At 37.9% G+C, this 26,838-nt stretch overlaps 1 protein-coding gene across 9 annotated transcripts in view; it reads right to left on the minus strand.

Moving 5' to 3' along the window:
- Positions 1-1,537: 1,537 nt before the first annotated feature.
- Positions 1,538-26,838, minus strand: part of pde4ca (phosphodiesterase 4C, cAMP-specific a) — a 58,487-nt gene continuing 33,186 nt past the window's right edge. For 7 of the 9 annotated variants that reach the window (XM_075484141.1, XM_075484145.1, XM_075484142.1 and 4 more), the window contains 15 exons: positions 14,886-15,077; positions 14,203-14,247; positions 13,679-13,715; positions 12,856-12,929; positions 12,671-12,723; positions 11,863-11,975; positions 8,197-8,290; positions 7,871-8,037; positions 7,666-7,764; positions 7,220-7,384; positions 6,985-7,084; positions 6,701-6,855; positions 6,453-6,575; positions 5,027-5,209; positions 1,538-4,938 (listed from right to left, as the gene is read on the minus strand). In XM_075484141.1, coding sequence (XP_075340256.1) covers positions 4,444-4,938; positions 5,027-5,209; positions 6,453-6,575; positions 6,701-6,855; positions 6,985-7,084; positions 7,220-7,384; positions 7,666-7,764; positions 7,871-8,037; positions 8,197-8,290; positions 11,863-11,975; positions 12,671-12,723; positions 12,856-12,929; positions 13,679-13,715; positions 14,203-14,247; positions 14,886-15,077 — 2,095 coding nt within the window. In that variant the 3' untranslated portion in view covers positions 1,538-4,443. The remainder of the gene's footprint in view (positions 4,939-5,026; positions 5,210-6,452; positions 6,576-6,700; positions 6,856-6,984; positions 7,085-7,219; positions 7,385-7,665; positions 7,765-7,870; positions 8,038-8,196; positions 8,291-11,862; positions 11,976-12,670; positions 12,724-12,855; positions 12,930-13,678; positions 13,716-14,202; positions 14,248-14,885; positions 15,078-26,838) is intronic. The other 2 variants (XM_075484143.1, XM_075484140.1) reach the window with 1 other exon arrangement.

Consider the following 26,838-nt stretch of genomic DNA (forward strand, 5'->3'; position numbering starts at 1 on the left):
AGATCCTCACGGTTATTCATGCTGAATCAGGGTTCGTCCTTGTTCATGTCATATTTTAATTTTTATTTATTTATTTATTTATTTATTTCTTTTTTTGGTGTTCCGGCTCAGCCAAGCTTTTTTGGGGGGGATTTTGAATAACTCAAGTTTTTTCATTTTATAATCTGCATTCGGGTCCTCTATCATCACCTCCACGCCACACTTCGTATAACAAAAACATGTTTGATAACTAACAATTTGGGGTAAGGGAAGTATTATTATTTTAATATCATATCATTGTCTTCAAAATTAAAATTTTTATGTAAGGAAACACACGTTTATCTAAACGAAGCTTGGTCTGGCCTTTAAAACAAAACAAACTACTCAAACTGGAAAATTGACTGCGTTGTGATAGTTTCAGTTGTTTTCACCAAAATATCTCCAGTCTCCCAGATTGAAACACACAACTCGGAGGGGAAAAATCTCTGTGAACATATCTTATGTCTCTAAGTAAATTAAATATTTTTGACATTTGTTTTAGGTTATCATTTAAAAAGTTAATTATATCTTCAAACTGCAAGCCCTGACCAAACACTATATGGAGTTTGAAGGGGGTGGCCCAATCTTTTAAAACATTACATTCCTTTTTTTTTTTTTTAACAAACAATTAACATGGGTACAAATGCATTTTATACATTCATGTCAAATAAACTGTGTTTACAATGATATATAGAATTGAAAATTCACCAACTCTACTTTAAACTTTTTAACAGGTACATAACGGAAGTAAATGTACTTTTTCTTTTCTGAGTTTCTTTTGGCCTGCAGAAAAACTTGACTAGTTTTTACAAAAGCCCACCTAGACAGATTAAAAAAAGATATATATTATCTCAGTGATACATGAGATGAAAATAGTGGCTTTCACTCTCTTTGATGAAAGATATTTATTTATATAGTCTTAGCCACGGAGCACTGTCCCAGTGGTCAAGCAGCATGATGAGAATGTTACATAAAAGTTGACTACATTAAGATTCAAGTGGAAGATTCTGCAAAAAAACTTGAACATCTATGGACCTTCCAATAAGATAATGATGGTCGAAGCATTGTTTACTGGCCACAATATCAACTTTCGGGGTGACTGGCCAGAGCTAAGCCCTGAATCATTCATCTATTCAGAATCTGTGGAAGGAATTAAAAAGCATTAAAGAGCAGGAGTCATGGCAGAAAATCAATATCCGCCCAGAATGCTAGTAGAAAAGAAGCTAGTTAGGAATTAAAAGAACTGTTTGAAAACTGTGGTGGCAAATAAAGGCTTTGTTAAATAAAAATCACAGTCTTAAAATCCACCATCAATTCTTTAAGTAACTTCCATCCATGTGAAGCTTTCTGGTTAAATAAAACAAAAACAAAAGAAAAAAAAGTCACTGAATTCAAATTTGCTATTGTAAGGATTATTTTGCACAAGACTCTACATATATCTGTATTTAGTTATTTTAACAGAATTATTCATAGTAATGTTTTAAAAAAACATTTTCTCAAAAAAGCAGAGAACATCAAAGAGAGAAGAGCTTTTCCTTTATTTCACAAGGCATACAGTCGTAGTTGGAAAGAGGGCGAACACACCCACAGTTAAACAGCAGAGTTTGGATTGTCAAAGCTGCAGCATCTCATTAACGTTCATCAAATCAATAAGAGCAGAAAAATGGGTCTGGGATGACTGTTGAGGCTGTATGATTATATTTTCATTATGGACTGAAGAAGTCTCAGATCAACACACCTTTATGAGCAATCTAGTGACATAAGGAGAAACAGAGGAAGGCAGGAATGAATATTTTAGAAAACCCAATAGTTGAAGTCTGCCCCATTTGAGCTGATCACAAATAAACCTACACAAAAGTACTACATGTTTGTCTCATCGTTCTGACAGATAGATAGAAATAATAAATACATTGTACATGAAGTACTGTGAAGAAAATTTATGAAATCAAAACAGTGACAAGTAGAGATAGATAAGCAGAATCTTTGCATATTGCATGTTGTGCTGGTTAAAGTGTTAAATAGTCCTTTGTGTTGAAGGCACCATTGAGTGTTGGTTGGTTTGGTGCTGTTTATGGCTACAAAGACAATTGCACATGTCACTAATCTTTAACCAGAAAAAACAAACAAATAAAGAAAAAAACAAGTGTGAAAATAAGGCTTAAAAAAACTGCAGCTCATTCAGACAATAAAGCGTAATATGCTTATTAATGGTACTAAAAAACCCCAAAAGTTTCCACAGGCTAAGTTTTGTAAGTAACCCATAAACACTTCTTCTTGTTTAAATGCTGCAGCCAGTGTCATGCATTTCATTAGAACACCTTTTTGTACAGTCAATTATAAAAAGAAAAACAAACAATCAAAGAAATAAACAAAAAGAAAAATGGAGACCTTAGCCCCCACACCGTCCATAATTTAACAGCCGTAGTGACCCAGCTCGTTCATTTCAATTCAATTCAATTCATCCATCAGACCATTCATCAACAGAAAAACAGTACCAGTCAGGTTACACAGTTACAACAGCACTGGAAGTGCAGAACTGTAAAAGTACCATTCAAAGTGCTGTGGGTTTTTTTTCTTAGTAAATACTTTAAAAAGTCAACCCAGCCATTCACTCACAAAAAAAGAACAAGAAATCACTGTTTTAAGACAATATCAGTTTCAGTTACTATTTGAACAGAAGAAAAAGGAACAAGAGACACTGAGGTCAGATTGGCACAGAGGGTGCTACAATCAACCAACTTTATCAGTCGCTGATGGAAAGTAGCCAGTGGCAAAATGGAAATTACAGTACTGGTTGTGTCATGCTTGTTTGGCACTTGCTTTTTCATTGACTATGCCCCTGTGAAGAGCATAATATTGATCTATGAGAGAAAAAACAGGAAAAATGCTGGCTCAGGCAACTGTCTCTTGGTAACATTCTGTGTTTTTACACTTACAATGATGCTAACAAGCTTCTTTTCAACTATTTTGCTCTTACCACACTGTCATTATCTGATAAATCATTTATGTAAGTAGATTTTACAAAAAAAAAAAAACACATTTTCAGAGGTTGGATCCTGAGTCACAATAAAAATGGATTTGAGTGCAAATGTATCTGAAGCTGTACTTTATAATTTAGTTTTTGGATGATGTCTACACTGGCTGCTGTTTCTCTGGCTGCTGTCAATGCGTTCATGTTTTGGCCCAAGCTTTTAAAAAAAACACGATTCGGGCTTACTGTGAGCAAACTGAAAAGTGCTTAGATTAAAGTCAATCCGATAAAATGGGGCTAAACATCAAGAATGCAAAATGAGTTTTCAAAAAAAAAAAAAAAAAAAGCAACTGAACTGACACATAAGTGACATTTTGAGTAGTCTTACCACCGGAAAATGTTGTAGCTTTCATTTAAGCTAAAACTCTGCCGATCCTTTACTTCAGTACCAGAACTTCGGTTCCATTTGTAGACACTGGGAGGCACTACATGCACAACCTGCACTACTTTGGTTGTAGCTCTTGGACTGTTAAACACAACACTAATTCTGGCTCAGTTTTGTTGCTTGCAATATCTTAGTAATAAAACATCTGAAACAACTGAAAACATCCAAATAATATATAATGCCAGCTCATTCATCACAATCATTATCATTCTTTAAAGAAACTGCATGTTTTATCACAATCATATGAGCTGCGTAACAACAGCAGAAAGGAGTGCTACTGTGTGTATACAATAACAGTGATAGATTCACTCAAAATAACTGCTACATTTGAAGTTTTCTGCATAAAATGGAGCACATATATTCCTTTCTGCCATAACTTTGCTTAAACTTCTTTCAGGTCTTTCCGGTCAACTCATCTTCACTTCGTGTGTATACAAATCTAAATAAAAGACAGAGGAATAATAAAAAAAAAAAAATACAAATAAAAAAGCAGACATAACAGTATTGTCCTTGTTATCTGCAAGTATAGCAAGATGTCTGTTGAATTTTTATGGTAATTAATCACCTCCTCAGTTTCTTTATAACACTCCATCAGAGGGATACACTTCTGTCTTTAGCTGTAGTAGATCTTGGGCTGGTTGCCAGAAAGGGAAGTTTTTTTTTTTATACTTTTCTCACTTAAACCAAAGTTTGAGAGAATTAAGAGAAAGAACACAACTGACTTGTCAGAAACTTGTCATTTGTCCTCAGTGGAACGATGACTCAGTCTGTCGATCTTTCTCCAGTGCAAGTGACTGCTGTGTAAAACGGCAGACCCTCTAAATAACCACCACACCCAACCGCACTCTCCTTCACCCATCTGAAGTCTTGTTCTCACCTTGTCCAGGGAAAACCAGCAGTGACGGTGTCTACTAGGAGTGAGAGAGGGGCAGTGATAGAGGACGATGCACCGAAAACAGTGAAGATTAAAAAAAACAGAAGGCCCACAGGAAAAGAACTTTGACTGGTGCTAAGTCCCGAGTCTGAAGCGTGGTACCTCAGAGATGCCTTCTTGGTCGGTTTCTCTGTCTTCTGCCATATCATTTTCAGAGTCAAAAGAAAACGTCCTACCTGAGTCACTAGTGAGGATTTTGTTATGCCGTCGTGTCATAGCAGGTACTGAATCAAATCCAGTTCTGTGAAGTTCATGCCCCTTACTGCTGCTGTCGCTCTTTTCTTCCTCAGGTGAACTCTCTGTATCAGATTCGCCTTTTTCGTCCAAAGTCAGCACAAACTGAAACTTGTCAGCCGAAGTGGAACCACTGCACCCGCCAGTAGCTGAGGCCTCCTCGAGAAGGGTTTCCTCTTCCAGGTCCTGTGGGTTGGGTGAGGGGCTGTGGGGGATCATACTCTGGTACCACTCTCTGTTATCCTCCAGTGTATCCAAGATTTCTTGAGCATCAGGGTGCACCAGGTCAGCCCACGTCTCCCACAGAGGATGAACAATGTAGTCAATGAAACCCACCTGAATGAAAGAAGCATTTTTTTTTTGCTACCTGTACATCTCAATGTAAGACCATTTACTGTAGATTTCATGTCATAATGTTCTGTACCTGGTTCTTCTCTATGGAGGCATTGTGTTGGTCACACATGGGACTGATCTCCATTCCTTTCTCTCTCTCCCTGTCCCCCTGAGTGAAAAACTCCACCATGATTCGATCTGTCCAGTTACGATACAATTCCAGGGGTTTGGTAGGATTACTCAAGTCTGCACAGTGGACCATGTTCTGTAGGACCTGTAATTGAAAACAATTAAAAACCACCAAATAAATCAATCAATTTACACCAGATTCCTCGTCATTGGGGGTCCTAGCAGCGAAGCTGCAGGAACCCATTGAGTTAGTAGCTTTTCCTATTATTGATCAATTTCTGCTGCAATTGAAGTCTATGGCAGCCCCATGAACGCTATGGTAAAAAGTTGTGAAATTTGGCACACGTAATCAGCCAAGTGCCAAAGCCAAAGTCTAGAAATTTCATACCCCAAGAGCTTACTCTCTAGCGCCACCAACACATCAAAGTTCAAAGTGCTTTCAGCCTAATAACTTTGGACTACTTGGTCCAAATTTCACAAATGAGGCATCGTTGGAATCCTTGGATCATGACAAGTCCAACGCACCCTATGACGTCACTTTGCGTGTGCCTAGATTTTCCGCCATTTTGAATTTTATCAAAAAGCTTAAAAAAGCATTTCAGCTCACGGAGATTGTCCAATTTTCACGAAACTTGGCACATAGACTCTTAAGACCAAGCCGCACAAAAGTTATCATGTGAAATTTTTAATTAGGCTTCCAATTTTCCATAAAAGCCAATCAAACTCGAGGTTGACGCCGCCAAACCGGAAGTAAGGCCATATCTTGGCAACCATTTGATGTTATGACGTCAAACTTATAACACAGACTCGTGACTAGGACGGTAAGAGGCCAACGAAGTTTAGTGACCGTTGGGCAATAGGTGGCGCTACATGTAGCAAAAATGCATTTTTGCTCATATCTTTGGACCCCTTAGTCCAAATGTCACAATTGAGGTACCAATGGAATCTCTGGATGCAGACGGGGTCAACGCACCTCATAATGTCATCTGCGCCATCTTGGATTTTCCGCCATTTTGAATTTAATCGAAAACCTTCAAAAAGCATTTGAGGCCACTGAGATTGTCCAATCTCCACGGGACTTGGCACATAGAATCTTCAGACCAAGCCGCACATAAGTTATCATGTGGATTTTTTTATTTCACTTCCGTTTAACCGCGGCAGACAATCAAACTATGCGCCGACTCGCAAACGGGACATTTGGCCGTATCTCTGCGATGCTTTGATGTATCAATGCCAAACTTGCTGCATGGACTCACGACGCCTTCCTGAGCAGCCCAAGCCTTCCCTATTGTGCCATTCTGCTAGGACCCCCACATCGCTGCTTGCAGCTATATTTATTACTTTATTTATTTTTGAAAGCTCTGTTTTTGTTTGAAAACAATTCTTACCTGTATGCGATCTGAATAATTATCCAGGAGCAGGACACCTAGACTTGTGACTTTCTTTGTCTCCACCATGGTTTTTAAGTCTGCTAATAGGTTCATGTGTTTAGACATATCCGTGGCCAGCACCTGCAAGTATAACAGCGAAATTCAATCAGAATTGGCAGTTGAAACTCACGGCAAAGGCAACGTTTAAACTGACGTAGATATAGAGTGTGTGTAATCTTTTAGGCATTCTCCAAAAACGATCTTACCATGTCGATGACCATTTTCCGTAGTGACTGCCTTTGTTTTTTGCTCAGGTTCTGAAATATGTCGCACTCATCTTCCTGCAGAAGCTTAAAGCCTACAGCCAGGTGATGATTCTCTAGCACTGACATGTCGTTGTACATCAAGGCCAGCTCTGAGTCTGAAGGGACAAAGTTTAAACACACCACTGTAAAAATTTACCACGTGTTTATATGTACCTCGTCCATACACAGTAAAACACAGTACCAGTGCAAATTCACATCATCATTGTGGAACTACGCAAACTCACTGGTGTTAATAAGAAACTGGTTGGAAACTCCAGGGTGATCTACATCATGAATGGCGCTGGCAAATAGAGCAGCAAGGATCTCCAGATCAGTAAACACTGCCTTTGAAACACAAACAAGCAGACAATCATTATGTGTGTGTTTACATTAATGCTCAATGTTACAAGACGAATGGATCCTGTTGTTTTGACTCAAAAATAATGAAGTTTTGTCAGTGCTTTCCCTGTTATTGACTACCTCCAGCGCAGGTGTGGACAGCAACACATGCGTGGACTGAACCACGTCTGCCGCATGGATGTTGTTGTGGTAAGCCACGTCAGCACGGTAATGATCTTCCAATGTCATAATGAAGTTAATGAAAACGTCAACTGGAATCTTGAAGGACTTGAGCAATTCACGTTCCTACAGCGGCAGAGAGACCGAAGACATCAGACAAGCTAAAGATCAATTATTTGTTCAAATTTGATGTTTCATTCATTTGCTCACTCCCTTATGTGCTTATCCATATTTTCTACACCATATTTATTTAAATGTTTACAATAATAATTAATTACTGATATACAGTATATTATATTCATTCAGTATTATATACTGTCTCTTTGAGATAAATAAAATATTTTCTCATTTAATTTATAGTAGCAAATAGTTGAGTTTATACCATAATCTCTGTTCTGATGTGTTACCTGAAAGATGGTGTACATTGTGACAGTCAGAGGGCGATTCCCAGAATACTCTGAGACCTTAAAGATGTCAATACCCCATCTATTTATGTCCTCAAGCTCCTGCAAGAGAATAATCACGAATAATTATGAATATGTAAAACAGAGCACATCTAAAAGAACATCGATGGAAATTAGAAATGAGCAAGTGCTGAACTTGTCTGTTTACCTTGGCTAGGAGTCCTTCCTGACTGGCATCAACCCCAAAACGAGGGATTGTGGATGGGGCGAGACTGTGGGTGGCCTTTTTCACACCGCTGATCTGGGACATGGGTTGTTTCTTTTTGTCTTTTTCCTTGGTTGGTGGAGACATGATGTCCATGTCATGTGGCTTCTCTGTCAGATGAGGTCAGACAAACTATTACCAGTGTCTTAGTGCTCACATAAAAAAAATAATCAAAACTTCAACAAAAATATTGATTAGAGGATCTAATGGATATGATATAAATATATACCTATTTACAGCATTTTAAAGTACAAAGAGGAGCTATTTACCTAGAAAAGTGCTAGAGATGAACTCAGACACCTGGTTCCCAGAACGACTTGTTTCTGATAGCTGGGTGAGCTCCCGGTTCAGCATCCTCTTGAACTGAGGACAAATAAAACAGGAATATTTGCTCTACTGTGGAAAATAAAGGAAACTAAGCCACTTTGGCAACAACTGTTATCCCCTAAGTAACATATCAGATCAAAGACTTTGGAGGGAAATCATTCAATTAAATTCAAAATGAAGAGATCGTCATGAATGGACTGGGGTGTTGGGAAGCTTGGCACCTTAGTGAAGGATATCACACAGGCTACAGGTAGGCTACAGAGGTGAACTCTCAGCAGACAACATGAACAGAAACTCACAGCAAACAGAAAAACATCTTGGGTGCAGAGAGGCTCATTCACAGTGACCTGTCCAGCATTACAGCATCTAGTGTTAGCAGCACTGCAATCCCTCCTCCTTTACTGTTACCTCTCTGTCTTCGGTCTCTGTCTGCCCATGTAGTCTGACATTACCTCCTTTATATTACTGCTGCATCTTGTCAGGGCTCCAAGCTCTTTCATTTGATCTGCAATTGAGCTCATATTTTCTACGATCATCCAGAGAAGAAAAGCTTCCTGCTCCTTTCTTTTTTTCCAGCTGCATCTTAGACATCTCATCCTCAATTTAGCTGGATTCGGGATTCCACACATTTCAGGTTTTGGAAAGCTAAGTCAGTTGCTCCCAAATGTAAACAACTTTCTTGTAACTTTTTCTTCTGTTCAAATAGTAACTGAAACTGATATTGTCTTAAAAAAGTGTCAGAATTACCAGCAGAAACCATTCCGACAGCACAACAGCCAAACCAGATTAGGAAAATGCTTCCAAAATATCTGATTTCACAGAAAAAAAGTTGTCGAAAATCTCAAGGAAATAAAAAGAAAGACATTATATGCTACTGCAGCAGACTGCCACTTGTGAACTCATATTATTCATTCAGCGTTTCTGCATATCTTTCAAATGAAATTGAAACACTAATTTGAAAATTGTGAGGTGAAAACAGAATGAATTCTTTCAACAGAGTTATAAGTTGAATGGAATTTTGTGCTTACTTAATGATGAACTTCAAACATCTATACAGACATACAGTGATGTAAACAAAGAAGAGTCTCTTTTCAGATGCACAAAAAACAGCAGCATTAAAGCTTGAGCAGTCTCATTCCTTCCCAACAAGTTAGTCCCAAGCCGCTTCTTACCTGACTGAACGTCCGTGATGGAAAAATCAGATTCATTTCTGGCATTTCAGCACAGAGTTAAGCATGAGAGTAAAAATAAAACGGAATGTGAAAGATGCGTTTCCTTGTTATACACTAACGGTGCCTGTTCCAGAGAGCAACAAATAGCAGGGACACAAGACGTGTACTTGTGTGCATACATGTCTGGCCCAAATCCACTGTAACAGGTCAGTGCTGCTGATCAGTTGGAGAAAAATATCTATAGCTCCATGAAAGAACATGAAAATGGAAGCCTTGCTGTAAGAATGCTGTGGGATGCAAGGATGCAAGGCAGAGAAGCCACACTCCCCCCCCCCCCCCCGATTCCCTCATTCACTCTGTTACTGCATGCTGTGTGTGTAAACAGAGGGAGGAGAGGTACTGTAGTCTCCGCCTCCTTAAAAAATGCCTAAGAATAGCAACCAATCGGGGTGGCAGCTACAGCCACAGTTAGAGAATCAGAGGGCTGTCATTGGCCGAGAGATGCGCACAGGAGGCAGGGTTGAGTGTCAGAGGCAGCAGTTGTGAGACACACCATGTGCACCAAGTGTAAAGAAGATGAGGGGAAATGTTTGAATGGATGGGGAAGACACACATATAAGCTCAAAGAAGGAGGATTTAGTATAGCATGAAGTTACTTAAAATGTGAAGACAAGTAAAAATTCTAAAAGAAGGCCTTATCACAGTATACATTATGGTGACAAAAATCTATTTATCTTCCTTACGTTGACTGGTCAAATGTTTCATTTGTTCAATTACAGTTTTACTTTTTTTTCTGCCTTATGCCAATGTGACAAATTTATTTGTTTCTGTTTTAAATCCCAAAACTGTGACAGACATTCTGTCGAGTGTGTTTTTAGTGTTACCTCAACCAATATAAATGAGATGTGAATTCATTATGGTAAAGAGTTGCTCACCCTCATTAAAGACATTTTCAAGGGTCTTTTTAGACTCCCTTTGCCTTAAAGTGCCAGCATGACTGAAGCTGCTCAATGACTGAGGCATATCTACTGGGGCCTAGAGGTGTTGTAGGAAAATAATTTTCAATAAAACTCCATCCACCACCGCAAAGGAAATAAAGTGTGTCCATGTATCAAAGCAGGACATGTATGTGGTAGGCGGGAGGCAATGTACATGCCTTAGAGTGAAGAAGTCTGTTTGTATGATGTATGGGCTGCCTAATCATAGAATCACCAGACAACCAGGCTTTAGTCTGAGGTGGAGGTGGGGGAGGAGAGGAATACATAAAGGAGGGATGCATCAAAGGAGGACTTTTTCATCCTCAGCTCCTCCTACTTACGAGAGGGGAAAAGGTGTTTGTGTGTACCGTCTCTATCTGCTTGTATGTAACATGTATTTACCACTAACCACTCCTTGGAGTGGACGGATTCAGAGCTCTGCATCCAGGCAAGAGTCATTTATCAGCAGTAGCAGTGACAACAGAGAGTAATGAGGTGTAGATATTTTTAAATTAGGGCACCAACTTTTAACTTTTCTGAAATACTTCCTCTTAGAATCCGGTTTAAAGTGTGTATTTTGATAACTGGGTATTAAGAGACAAATGCAATAAAGTCTGGAATCCCACAGCCCATAATGAGTTGCTGAGAGAAAACACCTCAGGAGGTAAAGTGGGTTATCTACTCGTCAGAAAGTCTGTTTTACAATTTGTAGCACCTCCAGATTAAGACCCCAAAATTGTTTTGAATGTGTCAGTTGTGTGAGTGTGATAGAACGACACTATACATCTTAAATAAAATATTGTTTAGATGTTTTGGTGAGTGTGAGTTGTAGTGTAAGACTTAATTTCTGTTGGACATTATCAGTGGGTATACACCAAAATGCCACGGGACAACTGAACAAACTGATAACCAGTCAGAGAAGACAAATGTGATACTGTGCTGAGACGCAACAACACACCTCTTGCCTTCTAATTTGATCAAACGTGCCTGATATGTTAAAAAATCATTGTGACTGGCACAGAGTTCTGGTGAATTCTAACAGAGAAAATGAACTATGAGTTTTGTGGTTCCTAAGGCTAGTATTTCAGTGTAATGAGCATCAAGTGATTGTTATCATTGAACATCCTGTGGTACAGTATAGCGTCTGGGTTCATATATTATATTGTGTTCACAGAGCCGATTACCTTAAAAACAGCAACAAGCTACACATGAATTCTAAAAATCCCTGAGTGGTGAACCACAGTACAGATTAATAGTGTGTGCAGTGTGCACTGTACTACATTGCAACTTTGCACAAAATCTAGTTGCAAAAGTGAACCTGAATAGCTTGTCATTCAATATTGTTCATCTTGAGACATGTATCTGTGCAGTGTATCACTCTCTGGCCTACCGCAGTGACAACTGTTCAACTCACCAGACTGTTAATTGTCTGCTAGTGTTGTGCATTCTGTCAAAGTACCTTGTTGGAAGCCATCTCACTGACAGAGTGTCGAGTTTTCAGCGTCTCTAGTTGCTCCAAACACCAGTCCAGCTCATCTAGAGTCTCTATGGCCAGCTGCTGGTGTGGCTCCTCTGTCGCACATAAACACAAGAAGGCATTATATAATGGATTCAACCTTTAGTGGGCAATCACATACATGTCAAAAAACTGCAAAAATGCTGTTTTTGCTGTTTCAGTAAAAATGGATACGAATTAATGCTGTATTTCACCACTGATAAAATACTCATGTAGTTGAGAACACATTTGAGACAATTTACCTAAGTATGCCTATTTTTGCTACTATTTTCTTCCAGTCCATAACGTTCATTGAAAACTGCTATATTTTCTGAGTTCTCATATCATACATGTCACAACACAAAGTATGAAAGTGTAGATCAGTATGTTGAACTGTTTTATCTCTGCAAAACATAAACTAGCACTTTCACTTTTGATACTTTTGGTAAATGTTACTCATTCTTATACAAATTCTGCATTGAATGACATTTTCAAAGCAAGATTGTTGTTGATGAGTCTGAGTATTCTTATAGCACTATTCTGAAAGTAAATGTTTTTGAGTATATCAGAATTAATAGTATTTCTCCAGATTGGCTCTTATTTTTGAATGACATTCATTCACGAATTAAACAGTGATGTGTTACCAGTAACACACATTTTACAGTTCACAGATTTAATCACAATAATGACCTTGCCATCACTGTGGTATTCAGACCAATATTAATTATGGGATATTGATTAGTAAATAGCCCATTCTAACACCAGTACAGACCTGCGAGGCTGGTCTTGCACATTGATGGCGGGTTGCTGCCTGAGGATCGCATCCTGTACAGAGACCACCCAAAGTCAGCAGGTTAATGACATATTATAAATACAGAATGATTGTATTTATCATCTGTAATGGTGAGATTACTAAAATGTTCATCAAGTAGTCAAATACACAAGTTAAACGCCTACTTGCTGGCTGTGCGATCTTGCTGGCCAGTTATGATGGCAAAGTTACTTCGAACTGTCCTCAGACTGGCAAGAACCTAAGGATGGGAACAAAAGATTGAATGTAAAAGTTAATCAAACATGATTTGACACTTATGATGGAGTGAAAGCACAGATTTCCCCTAATTCATAGCTTTTAATTTTTACTTGTGCTTTCACTTAATTGATAATGAACACAATCAAGGGCTTCTCAATATGGATCACTGAGTAACATTTGAGACTGTGGCTTTCATCCTCTTAGCTGATGTGCAACACAAAGGCATTCCCCTCTCACTTTATGATGTTTTAATAGCATGACAGACACTCCTCTATATCATGTCTGTCACTTCATTTGTTGCCAAACCCTGACTCTGCATGCAGAGGAAGCCTACAGAGTATCAGATGTCCAGAGCTGACCTGTGTAGAATCCTTATAAGCCAACATGCAAATTTTAAAAAGCATGGTCCAGCAGTATTGGAGTAACCTTCTCTTTCAGTCTGTAAATCGAGCACAAGTCTGACGCACGTCCCACGCAAGCGTTACAACACCAGCGGAATGCCTGATCGCGTCACAGAGCCAACCCAGTGCTGAGGGAGTTCCAGTGGAGCAGTGAGACTGCCTCAGACCATCTGGAGGTTTTTCAATTATGTTTTCTTTCTTTCAATTTTTATTCAAGCTTTCTTTAGCAAATTAGTGAACATTGATTTTTTTTTTTTTTTTTTTGTCTGACCACTGACAAAATTTTAAAATAACAAGAACAGGTACATTTGCATGCCAACAGTAGCCAGAATGGTTTCAGAGGACTAACCTGTGCAAAAGGTGTGACTATCATGTCTTCTGAATGTCTGCAAACAGGAAGAAGATAAACAAGACAAGAAGTTTGAATTATTGACAATCTTGTGCCCACATTTATCATCTAATCTGTGCTAAATAAAGTGTAAATAAAATAAACAGTAATAAATCATAGAAACAATAATGCACCTTAGTCTGAACTATTTTTTCTTCTTTATCAAAAAATAAGCGTTATGTTATCACATATCTTATAAAGTATGATTAGTAAGAAAACTTACTGGGGTGGGTTAAGGGTGGGTGACACAGTCTACTCCCAAGTAAATAAAGACAGAGCATAGTTATATTTGCATCACGAGCAAAAACAAGTAGAACAGGACTGGGTGTCTAACAGGGGTCACAGGTGAGGTGTTTGTGATTTAGTCATGTTTGTCAGGAGAGAAGAGGAAAATGACCATGAAATTGTCTGGAGGGAATGCAGCAGAGAGCTTCAGGGAACAGAATAAGTGTTTTTTTTCAAATTTTTGCTTTTGTTCTTCTCACCGCGATGACAACCAGTTGACCTCCCAGTGCTTCAAGCTTTCTTCCCTTTAAAAACAGATAGGCAAGAGTCCATGAGGAGACCTGTAAGCGCTTACTTTTAACACTTGATGGTCTTTAGACAGCATAAAGTGTGGATTATCTGGTTTGGGCAACGACTGAAGAAATGAAACAGAGATGTGAAATCCTCATGGAGTCAGTTTCACACACAACCATTTTGTGAAAAATACAAAACCTTTTAAATACAAAGTTTCAAATAGGAAGAAACAGAAAAACAAAGGCGCAATGTGGGTTCTTTGGCAGTTTCAAATTTGCAAATAAAGTGACGATCAAGAGTATCCTGCAGTGTCTAAGGGAGGCAACAGTTTAAACCAATGCACCATGCTAATACTCCAATCAACCTCTCAATATAAGAAGTGTAAAAAATACAGTTCTACAAATCATAAGCAGAAATGTATTCAGACAGCAAGCAGACATGTGATCCAACAATGATATACCAGCATTAGAGCATAAAGTCCAGTTCAGTAAAATGTGAAAATTCTGGGCTTGGAGATTAAGTTGTGTAACTTCTTACAAACAGATCTCCTTGTATATCTACAACTGAGTGATGGCAGAATTATCTGAGGGAAGAGAATGTACAATATCAAATGTTTCATGTCATGGAACAGTAGAGGAAGTGAACTTACAGGTCACTGGCAGTGGCAGCGTTCCTGGAGGGACCTTTGGGTAAAAGGTCAAAGTCAGAGTCAGACCGATAAAGGAAGGATTCTCGCCGCTGACTGTGAGGGAAATTGGCCTGTAGGACCAGACCTGAACCAGGGCTGGTCTGGGCATCCAGGGGGTTACGGCCCACTGATAATCCATTCTCAACATCAAAACTGTTTAGACAGAATGAGAGAGAGAGTTTATTAGGGTTAGATGATTGTAGGCACATTTCATGAGGTGAAAAGCAAGGAGATTTAAGCTGGATTTAAGATGGAAAGGAAATAAAAGAAATCATTCTGTCCCACTCTTATACATGCAAGTGTGCACAACAATCTTACAATGCTGTGTGAATTTATTCCTGGGTTTATCAAAAACAAGTCATATTAATCACAATGTGCCTGTTTATAGCATCCGACAGGAACAACTGCAAATCCGCTGTCAACAGTGTTATTAGAGGTATACTGACTGGTGTAAGTCAGTCAGCAGGCACTGTTATGTCTTCTTGAGTAAATTAGATTCAGTGAGTCCTGTAGGCAGGCATTATGAATGTGATGGTGATATGCATGAAAGGAGCAGTGAGAATTGATCCATCCATATCTCTTGTGGCAACAGACTGACCAATAAAAGTGTCAACTTGCTTTGAAAGGGGGCACAAAAAAAAGAGGGAGGCTTCCGTTTCTATTCTAGTAATGGCGCTCCATCAGCTCCATCAGCTAAGGACAAAATTAATTACATACACATGTACATCTAAATATATCACAAAGTTTCATCACGTTCTGCTATTTCAAGTCTCGAACAGGAAAAATTATACTACTGAAGGAAGAGTGACCATTATAATTCAGGAAAAAGCATGATAAGAGCTAAAAATTCAACATTTTGGAAGGTGGCAAAAATGAGATTACTTTGTGAAATACGTGGGAATATAGTTATCAGATAAATATATCCCAGGAAGTGGGCTAAAATTATCTCCACTGTTAATCTTGACAAACAATGGCTGATAAGAATAACCCTGCAAAATTAGACTGAAGCCAATATGAGGAGGTGTTGAGAGCCTCATACAAAGAATAGTTTCCTATTCTGATGACTGCACGTTAGCGATATTCATTCTGTGTCCAACGTTTCACTGAGAAAACTGAACCACATAGCTGTTTTATTAGTGTGATGAAAAACTAAGAGCAGGTGACAGTATAATATGAAACATTTGGACACTGACTAAATTCACAATATTCACCAAAACATATTCAAGTTGTTAGAAAATGAACATGAACTTTAAGTAATAATATTCTGCTTTAATGTGGTATGGAATTACAATTCTTTAATATATGAAACCGCATTGAAAGCAGTCAGCAGAGGTGGTTCAGGCATCTGGTTAGGATGCCTCCTGGTCACCTCTTTTTGAGGGTTTTCCGGGCACGTCCTACTGGGAGGTGGCCCCGGGGTAGACTCAGGACTCGTTGGAGGGATTATATGCAACTTTTGGCCTGGGAACACCTCGGACCTGTTGCCTCCGAGACCCGACGTCGGATAAGCGGACGAAAATGGATGGATGGATAATATATAAAAACCACTTCAGGGACTTTTAAATTCAGATATGAGCTATTCTTTCATTATTTTTTCGTCAATTAGATCTGGAGTTGGCTTCAGTGGTTGAAATTGACTTTGAAAGCTGTTGCTGTGAACAGAAAACATAAAGTAACTGACCATACAAGGAGAACAGGTCATTCTAAGTTTGCAAAACAAAACAAATCCATTTGAAAGACAGACAGAATATTTGGAGAGGCCAAATCAGCAAGATTGGTAGATTCTGGGGGGGGGACTGACTGTTTGGTGGACTTCCACAGCCGACTGAGGTTGTTGATGATGATAAATTAATGATTGCAAGAGCCATTCAAGGAGGAACACCAATAAAACATCAAATCAAGTGAGGAACACTCTGCAACAGATAGATATATCATTATTTGATTCTGCCACAAGGTGCAAATACAGAGCGGTTATCGCAAGATACCAACTTTTCATGCATAAACCAAAATATAATGGTTAAATGCGACTTAACTAAAAAAATCCTAAAAGTACAGACCAGCCATGGAAAAGCATTCTTTTTACAGACAAAACTGAGATCAACTTGTGAGAATGATAAGTGAAAAAAGCATGGAAAAGGCTTGCAATAGCTCATGTTCCTAAGCATACGTCATCAATTGTCAAACAAGGACAGTGTGTGGTGGCATGGACAAGCATGGCTTCCAATGGCACTGAGTCCTGCTCTTTGATGATGATGTAACAGAAGCAGCTGAGTGCACTCCGAAATGTACAAGGAAATACTGTCTGCTCAAATTCAGTCAAATACAGCTAAGTTGATTTGACAACTTGTACAACGGCTCAAAACAAACTGTAAAAGCAAACTTGGTGGAATATTTTACAATTTAATCATGTGAGCTCCAATAATGGCAGATCGGCTGTAAAACAGAAGAAAGTTACAGGCCTGGCAAAATATCATGCAGAATTCTGGTCTTGTTTGATGCTCATGGAGGCAGTTAAGCAGAGTGCAACATATTTTTGACGATAAAATAAAATGTTTATTTTATCAATGGTTATACTAATTTGTCCAATTACATTTAAACCTATGAAAAAAGTACAAATCCCATGTACTTAAAGCACTATTCATAAAACCTATGTACTTTAATCCTGTATTTATCATGTTACTGTAACTTAATGTTTTTGGCAAAACAGCTCAAATAGCATTGCATTAATGCATGTGCTCTTAATAAATGCATTTCGTACGTATTAAAAATATTATGCAGGCAAGGTAAATGTGTGTTTAAGTATGTCTGTGTTTGTGTGTGTGGGCGCGTGCCTATGTGTGTGTGTACTTGTGTGTATGGAAAGCCATGAGTGCGTAGTTGGTATAAAATTAGCATCAAAGCATTGACATGAGGTCATGTGAATCTAAAAATAGCAGTGTTCAGGTGAGGAGGAGATCCTCCTGATTAAACACTGTCAGACTGCAGAGAAAAACTCCAAACAACGGCACCGCAAGACCCTTCTTGACAGTCTGAGCATGTCTCTACCTTGATCCATATCCCTTCTTTCCCAAAGTCCCTCTGCTGACATGTGAAGCCAGAGAGAGACTCTGTTGGCCTGCAGTTTGGCAACAGTGTTACTAAACATCACGAGGAACTCCAAAGTAGAAGTCTACGCTTCAGCAAAACAACCATTAGCAAAGTGTAGATGATTTTGGACTGACAGATAGAGACATTTTTGAAAAAATACATTTTGGAGGGGAACTATTATTCAAAACAATTATTGACAGCAAAGACAAAATCTGGAAATATGGTTGACAAAGTGTTGAAATGTCCACTGATTAAAACTGTAGCCAATAATAAAGGACAACACCAGTTTATCATTATAGTTACTGGTCCATTACAAATTCCAGATCAGAACATTGAATAACACAACAGTAAATGTGCAGCACACAACACATGCAAATTAAGTTTAGACTACAGCATAGAGGTGTAATGAGTAAGATCAACACATATATAATCACATATTAAAAGTACTACTCCAGATAATGGGTATGTCCTTGCTTTTGCAGTCCATCAAATAGTGTTTTGTTTTTGTTTTTTTTATATTTAAAATCAAAACTTCAAATCTCAGTCTCATGTTGAAGGAAGTCAACCAATTGATTCATTTTTTTGAGGACCATAGGAGTCAAACATTTGCACTAATCCAATCAACACACTTCAGTCTGGTAAAAAGCAGTGCACCAGCATTGCTGTTCCTAAAACTGTGAGCAGGGCTAAAAGTTGTAACTTTAAAGTCATTACTTTTACAATTTGATTGCAATAAAAAATATCCAGGGTGACAGCAGATATGCATCAATGTTAGTGTCAGGCTCCGCCTTCTACCCTCCTAGGAAGCTGCATGAGTACAAGATGATGATCTGTTACTGGCTATTATGTAACACCAGCTGAACGGGAGCTGATATCACACACTGTACTGCGCACACTGCAGGGAGATAGGAGGGGGAAGAGAGAATAAGACCAAGGTAAAATAATCAAACAGAACAGTGCTACCACAGTATGACCAACAGTGTGGCTTTTGGTAGAGCAAAATTTGATTTGACTGTGTGTCAAATTATGGAATTTGTGTGTAAATAATGCTAACAGTGTACACCGCATCTATAGTATTCAAATCTGTAAGGACAAATCTGTAAGGATGTAACGTATTCAGCTCGAAGCTTAACCCTTTCCTTGTGCTTTATTTTTCAGTTTACTCCATCAACAAATCTGCCCTCCCCAGTGATGTTGCACCCAAGGCTGTTACTTAGTGCTCTGACTCTGATACACATTTCAATTTCTGTGCAATGCCTCTGTCTCTGTACAGCTAAATTTGGCTCCCCTTCATGGAGAGGAGGCTGAGATAGGCACCAATGCAGCTAAAAGTAGAGTTTCAGGGAGGATACCAAGCCCTCCTCTTTCCAACCTCTGTAGCAAAGAGCAGGCTATTCTTTCCTTCATTCATCAATATTTATATATTAATCTCATGCTGAGCTAAAATAAGATCGCAGATCAAAATATACCCCCATCTTTTTTTTTGCTGCTATTTCACTTTAAGTTTTCTCTTCTTTATCTCTTCACTCAGCTGTTGTGAGTTCAGTGCTGGGAAATACGTGAGAAATACGTCTAAATGGACAATTTAGATTTTACGTATGTGCCCACAGATAGTTACCATACTACTATTTCTTTATTAATCTATTAATATATTAAAATTAACTGTTGCTGAAACATAGGCAATTTAAATGAATGATTAACAAAAACAGCAATTTAATACACAATAGTTAATTGCAAAAAAGTTATTCCTTATTCAAAATCGTTTGAAAATATTTGAGCTTTCTAGAGAAAGAAATTACATAGTTTAGATCCCTTCACAACACATATAAGTGGTTAAGGTCTTCACAACCAAGTAATGTAGAAAGAGAATCCAGTCCTAGTTTGAATGCTCAATCTTTCATTTAATTGAACACTTCCACTGTGCAGAATCCTTCATTTTAATCCTTGAATAATCCTAACTTAATCCTTGAATTTAATAATGTATATAGAGGCATTTTGCTTTGTTTTCAGAAAGGAAAGGTCAGTGTTGAGGCTTTTTCTGCACACCATGTAGACAGGAAATCCATACAACACAGTGACTGCTTGGTTGGTTGTTCATAAAAAAAAGGCTCTATTGTCTTTGTGATTTTCACAACAAGCTAGTCACACGCACCCACCTCCTCTCTGCACAAGTACAAGTGACAAAAACATGAGGAACAAAATGAGATATTTCTTTAAATAAACTGTTTGTATCGAGGATGTTGTTCGGCTACACACCTGATTAACTTGTTGTTAAGTGATGGTTGCAGTGTGGTGCAAGTGCTGCCAGGAGAACTGAAAAAATCTACCCAGACACTGAGGAAAGGGTCCCTCTACTGGGCTTTGGTGAGGCCACAGTAGCCACACAATTGGGACATAATTACACCGATATAATTACTATGGTGAAGATGACAAGTTCATGGTGAAAATCAGGTAAAATAGATCTGAGGTCAATTTGGTCATGACCACTAATTCACTACCTACATCCACATTGAAAGTCAGTGTCTCATGTCACCTCTGGACTACTATAGTAACATGGTGCTACAACAGTTGCCAGAGGGCAACCAATGGCCTCTTGGATGTAAAAGAAATTGATTAAATTTAAAAAAGCTAAATTCCATGATATTGTACTGTAATGGAATCCTACTTACGGATATGACATATTTGCCAATTGAATTTAAAAAAAAAAAGATTAAAATGTCAACATTCCAACAGTTAACAGATTGAAATATTGATTCATCCACAACACAGACTGTTCACACTCCTACCATCTGGCAGATGCTACAGGAGTGTGAAAGCAAGGACTGCCAGACTGACAAACAGCTTTTATCCTCAGGCCAGCAGTCTCCTGAATCATGGACAATAACCATATCTACCTGCAATATTTGCAATTTTTGCACATGACTTTTGTTGCATATTTTGCACTTTATATTTTATATTATATATATATATATATATATATTAAAAAAAAATAATATATATATATATATATATATATATATATATATATATATATATATAAATTCTCTTTTAGCATAGTTCTTTTGGTTGGGAAGTCGCAAAGTTAGCTTTTCATTACCCAATAATAACCACTGTGTCTGATATTGCGGATATGACAAATAAACATCTTGAATCTTGAATTGGGAGGTTATATAATGAATTTCTTTAAATCTGCCTCAAAGGAAGTCCCACAAGCACGTGTACACATTCACAAACCCAGAAACACTCACTCACACATGCACATGCCCACATATTTACCGAAGACTGAAACTTACATTCCAGAGAATCACAAAGACAAAAGAAAAAGAAAAAAAGAGGGGGGGAGGATGGATCGTTGCTGTGTTAGTTATTTAAGTGTCTGGCTCGTAGGGGTGTGATTGATGGTAGCCTGTCAGTGGCCCTGATACTTGACACCCTTTCTGCGTCACCACCTGTCATGGCAACGTCAACCCCATCTGGGGAACATTAAAATACAGGAGCTACCGGGTAGAGGGAGAGCGCAAGAACGAGACAGGCCTGTAAACCAGGGCAAGATGTCATCTGAACCTTCATTCATCATTCTCAGGCTTTTGCTGTGACACAACCAGAGGCAGAATTAGTTACACCCAAGCTGACTTGCCTAACCGGGTCAGCCATTTATTGAAAAGAGATCTAAATTAAGGTAATAATCATTTATAACATGTAAAACAGAGCTCATATTTGTGACACTGGAGAGTTTTTATATCCTTTGCTTGTCTGAACCAATTTCAAAGTCAATCAAAGTCAGAAAAAGGTTAAAAATGTTAATTTTTCTGTTGTGATTCAGGATTATAATCAAGGATGGATATAACTGCAATTCACCTGCATATATGGTATTAAAGAGAAAAAGGTTTTCTGCTCCCAAACAAAGTTTAATGTAATGAGCAAGATAAGTGAGTGAAAGTGAAGGTTCACACAGCAGAGTCCACACCATGTAGCTCAACTCAATACACAAAGCAATGGAGACCAAGTTTAAAAGAAAATGTTTGCTTTGCATGTGCTGTGGCTGATACACAGGACCTCAACATGTATGTGGTCTTCTTTTGGTCTTTTTTTTGTTGTCTTGTAATATAATATTGCTATATCTTTTCATGCAGCGATCTGGTAGAGGTGATAGGTCTTTATGTGTATAATTATACATACTTTAATCAATGACTGACTTATCCCTATCATTTCATACTTTGAACGCTCTCCATTTTTGTTCTTTATTAATGTAGTACTTTTGTTTTATTTATTCTATGTACTATTTGAAGTACTAACAAAAATAAACATACCTAAGAGGACTCTCCACTGATGTGTTTCCTGATAAAAAATTAAAAGTTAAAAATAATTGGCAAACATTGCATGATAAAAATACAATCCATACATGTCATGGAAATAGTAAACTTTTTCAACATTGATCCTCTTTAAAACAAAACCCAAAGAGAGAGCTAGTAAAAAGCAAATTACACATTAATGTCTTTGGTTTCAGGCAAATAAATGCTTAAGAGATTTAAGGGATGTGTTACATCTTCACATCTATAAAATTAAGGTAAGGGTGTTCCAGATTAGGTGCAATTAGACCTCCCAAGGGTGTGACCTGTCTTATTTAAAGCTCTGACATCAAGAGTGTGGTGCTCTCTGCTTTTAAAGCATGTCGTATCATCATGCCAAGATCTAAAAGCTCTCTTACCCTTCAAAAAACATGTAGTGGATACCATATGAGACTGGTAAGGGATATAAAAGGCTCTCCAAGTTATTTCAAATAAATCAAGTGACATAGATTTTAAAACAACTGGAAACAAATGGACTTTTCAGAAGGATCATGATCCTCAACACACTAACAATCAATCAAGCCGTGGGTAAAAAAAGAAAAAGAGGGTCAAGTCAAAGCTTACTCTCATACTGATATGCTGTGCAGCAATTTGAAATAAAGACTCAAACCACTCACAACTAAAGAAGTAGTGCATGGAGGAATAGTCAGAGATTTCAGGAGGATCATGTCTAAGACTGGTGGACAGTTATGCAAACCAACAATGTCTACAAGATCTTACGGTCAGTGAAAGAAGCAATACTTGCTTACTTTTTTGAGAGAAGAATATAACCTTGAATGATATATTTGATCAATATTTAACTGGAAATGCTCATTCTCTTTGTTTTAGTGTTAATTTATCTCTCAGCAATAAAGCGAAAGCATAACAAAAAAAAAGAAAAAGAAAAAGGAAAAAAGAAGTGGATTTATCTCCAAGCTCCTCTGTATGTTTGTGGGCTTTAATGACTAATCTGTCTTGTTAAAAACATGAGTTTGGGTGTCAAAACTAAAGAATATGCTTATGAATAGCAACAGAAAGAATACATTTCCAGTTATTTTATCACTTTACAGCAAAAAAAGAAGACCAAATTTGTCAGTCTCTTAGTATCCTAATGACAGCTAAGTATGATGCCACCGCAATATGTTTAGTCACAGAGCAATTCACTGCCTTTTTTAATGTAAAACAAAGAATTCATAAATACTGAGACAAAATGTAAAGTCCATATAGACTTCATTGTTCCCTCTGATGATCACAGACAGGAAGTATTTGGCTAGACAGGAGGAAACGTATGTTATCTTAAGGAAGATTATGAACAGTTAGAATTTCATTGAAGAAAATAAGAGTTCAAGTGTATTTTTTTCAAATCATGCCATGTATTTACATTAGTCTGTATTTGATTTTCCTGGTGGCCAGTGCACTGACCTTTTTCAAAACCAACAGCTCGTCTGTCAATCAAATTAACTTGATTGATACTGTATTTGTTAGTACTGTAAAACATTTAGTTTGATCACAGAACAGCAAAAGTAAATTTGAGTCTACAAAAAAACACTTGTATGTGTGGATACGGTATGTGTGAGTGTGTATATGAATGAAATTATAATGCATAAACTATATTCTCAGACCCCCCCGCCTCCTCGACAGCAGTAATTACCATCTGAGAATTGCCCTTTTCCTCAGGTCTTTCCTTTTGAAAACAATAGCACTAGTGCTGGTTTAACTCCAATACGATTTACACTGTGAGGTAGCTACCGAGGACGATAAATTATCAATCACTTGATAGAACGGAAGCAATGTGGAGGTAAAATACCATTATCAAGGGGACGACCCTATCAGAGAGATGGAATTTCTATCTATCTTTAATTCAACGAACATTATTCAATTATGGATATGTGGAATTGGTTTTGACTTTTCTCCACCTCTTAAAAGCAATCACTTCTTGTTGTTTAAATATGCCTTAGCTGGAGATCGTTTTATAAAATACAATAGGATCTACAAACACATTCCTTTATATTACTGGCTTTGGTCATTAAGTTGTTTGACACATAAAGGGATACCTGACTCTATTCTGTTTTTGTTGTTTAGTAGACCATATTTCCAAGGTTTATCTTCAAATGTAAAAATGAAAGCTTCACTTGACTCTCTCTGTAAACTCCTCTATAGCTTATGAATATCAGTTTGTTTTCTTGTTCTCAAATATGGGTGAAAACAGTTTGCATGTCTACATGACTGTCTCCACTCTGATATTGTGTACAGTTTCATCTGTTTCATCTGTGTGTGTGTGAGTCAGGCCCGCAAAACAACAGAAGTGGATTAGCTGCCTTTATGAGGAAAATAAGTGTAGTAAGTCGAACTCACTGTAGGTTAAAGCACCATTAGAAACCACTGAGTAACCGAGGAACTCATTTCAAACAAATTCATGACACCAAAATGCCTTTGGCTGAAGCTCATCCTCAGTTTTATCGGGACAAGTGGGAGTTATGAAGGACACACAGCGATGTAATCATTTTTGCAAATGAGAACAGTGATAGAAAGCGTGGATTAATTTACCATGAAGACACTGTTCTAGCATATACAAATATTATATACTGTATGTACACCAGAATCCTGCTGTCAAAACTTGGACCATGACTTATTCTGATTTTGAAAAACCCTGATTTCACCCTGGAGTACATGTAAAAATCTTATTCTAGTTTCTGAACAACTTCTGCTGGTGAAGGTCAAAGCACCTGAGCTTATCATAAAACATGCACAAAACTGGACTGAAATGATCAAAAATGATTAAATGACCAAATATAAAGAACTACCATGTTTCGCATGTCGAATGTAAATTCGATATCAAGAATATCAGTAAGGGACAGCACTAGGTTTTTATCTCAAAGACAACAATTTCTATGTAAGTATGGAAATATAAAGGGCACTATAAGAGGGTGTATATAATATGCTATAAGAGCATTAGAGTAATGCTCCAACAAAGTTTCCAACAAAGTCACTTCTAAAGCTCAACTTTACTTCACTCACGTGCAGCCAGCCAGAAGTGTCAGCTTTGTTAGACTTAATTCACATCGAATTACTCACACTCTTACTTGCAAACATCGAACAAAGCCTACATTTATATTTGCTGTCACTGGTTTATTAAGAAAGTGTCTTTAGGATTTTCCCATTCCTTCCCTCACTGTTGCTCTGTGTAACTGCTTCTTCGTATTGCTCTGGAGCCGCTGCAGACAGTGCTAGAGTTACTAGATTAAAAGCCCGTGGAGACCAGTGACACGTTACTTCTAACAAACTGTAATCCAATTACTTTTTGAAGTAACGAGTAAAGTAAGGGATTACAATTGCAAAAACAGTAATTAGATTACTGTTACTTTTCCCGCAAACAGGCTGCGTTACTAAACCATGATTTTGTTTGTGAGAGTGTCTTATGACATTCCCGTATGAGCGGTGTGTAGATCAACAAGAGATAACATGGAGCGCGGGAGAGAGCAGGACCATGCAGCGTTTTAATGCTTGGAAGTACCGACATTAGTTTGAGTTTGACTTGGTAAAAAGTGATAAAAACATTAGCGTCTGCTGTACACTCTGCGTGGGGAGAAAATTTTGATCCACAGCGAAACATTCCACCTAAAATCTGAGCAAGCACCCAGCAAGCTGGCAGAGGAATGTGAAACTCATTGAGAAACCCCCGGATCCCCCAACTGACGTGACCGCTGCGGCTACCACTTCCAATTCCACCGGTAACTGGATTACTTTCTTGGAGAAGTAGTAAGTAATCAGTAACTAAATACTAATTATTTCGAAGTAACTTGACCAACACTGGTGTGGAGACAGCAGGCTGCTAATGGTTGGCAAGAAATAAAATACATCATCCAAACGAACTGAAGAAATTTACTAGCATTTTTTTCGTCTGACACATGAAAGAAGCTTCTGTGATTTGTTGTAATAGAAATAATTACAATCTTAATAAAGATTCATATACTTAAATGATTTCTGATATCAACATGCTTACAAATCATGATGACATTGCTGACATGTCTGTGTTTAGGCCTATTAGATATAATAGCATACTGACTGCTAACATCAGCAAAGCTGAGGATTATAGGAATATGATTGGTTTTGTTTATATTTGTGATGACCAGTGTGAAATTTGGTCAAATGGTGGAGCTACAACTGAAAAACTAAAGGACTGTGGGAAATATAATGGGACTGGATAGTGTAGTGGTAAAATACTTGGGTTCAAATTCCCTGAATGAAAGGTACTACCTCCAGTAGGGGTCCTTAGGTAAGACCCCCTTATCCGACATGCCTACCAATATAAGTAGCTTTGGATAAAAGCATCTACAAAATGCATAAACATAAACATAAACATAAACATAAACATAAACATAACATAACATAACATAACATAACATTATAAACTCAACAAAAATGTTTTCCTGGCCTTAGGGGATATAGTCAGGAGGTCTCCAAAGTCAGTAAGATTCACCATCAGTGACTGTCTAAAT

Source organism: Odontesthes bonariensis, chromosome 14 (assembly GCF_027942865.1).
Source record: "Odontesthes bonariensis isolate fOdoBon6 chromosome 14, fOdoBon6.hap1, whole genome shotgun sequence".
NCBI classification, from domain to species: Eukaryota; Metazoa; Chordata; class Actinopteri; order Atheriniformes; family Atherinopsidae; genus Odontesthes; species Odontesthes bonariensis.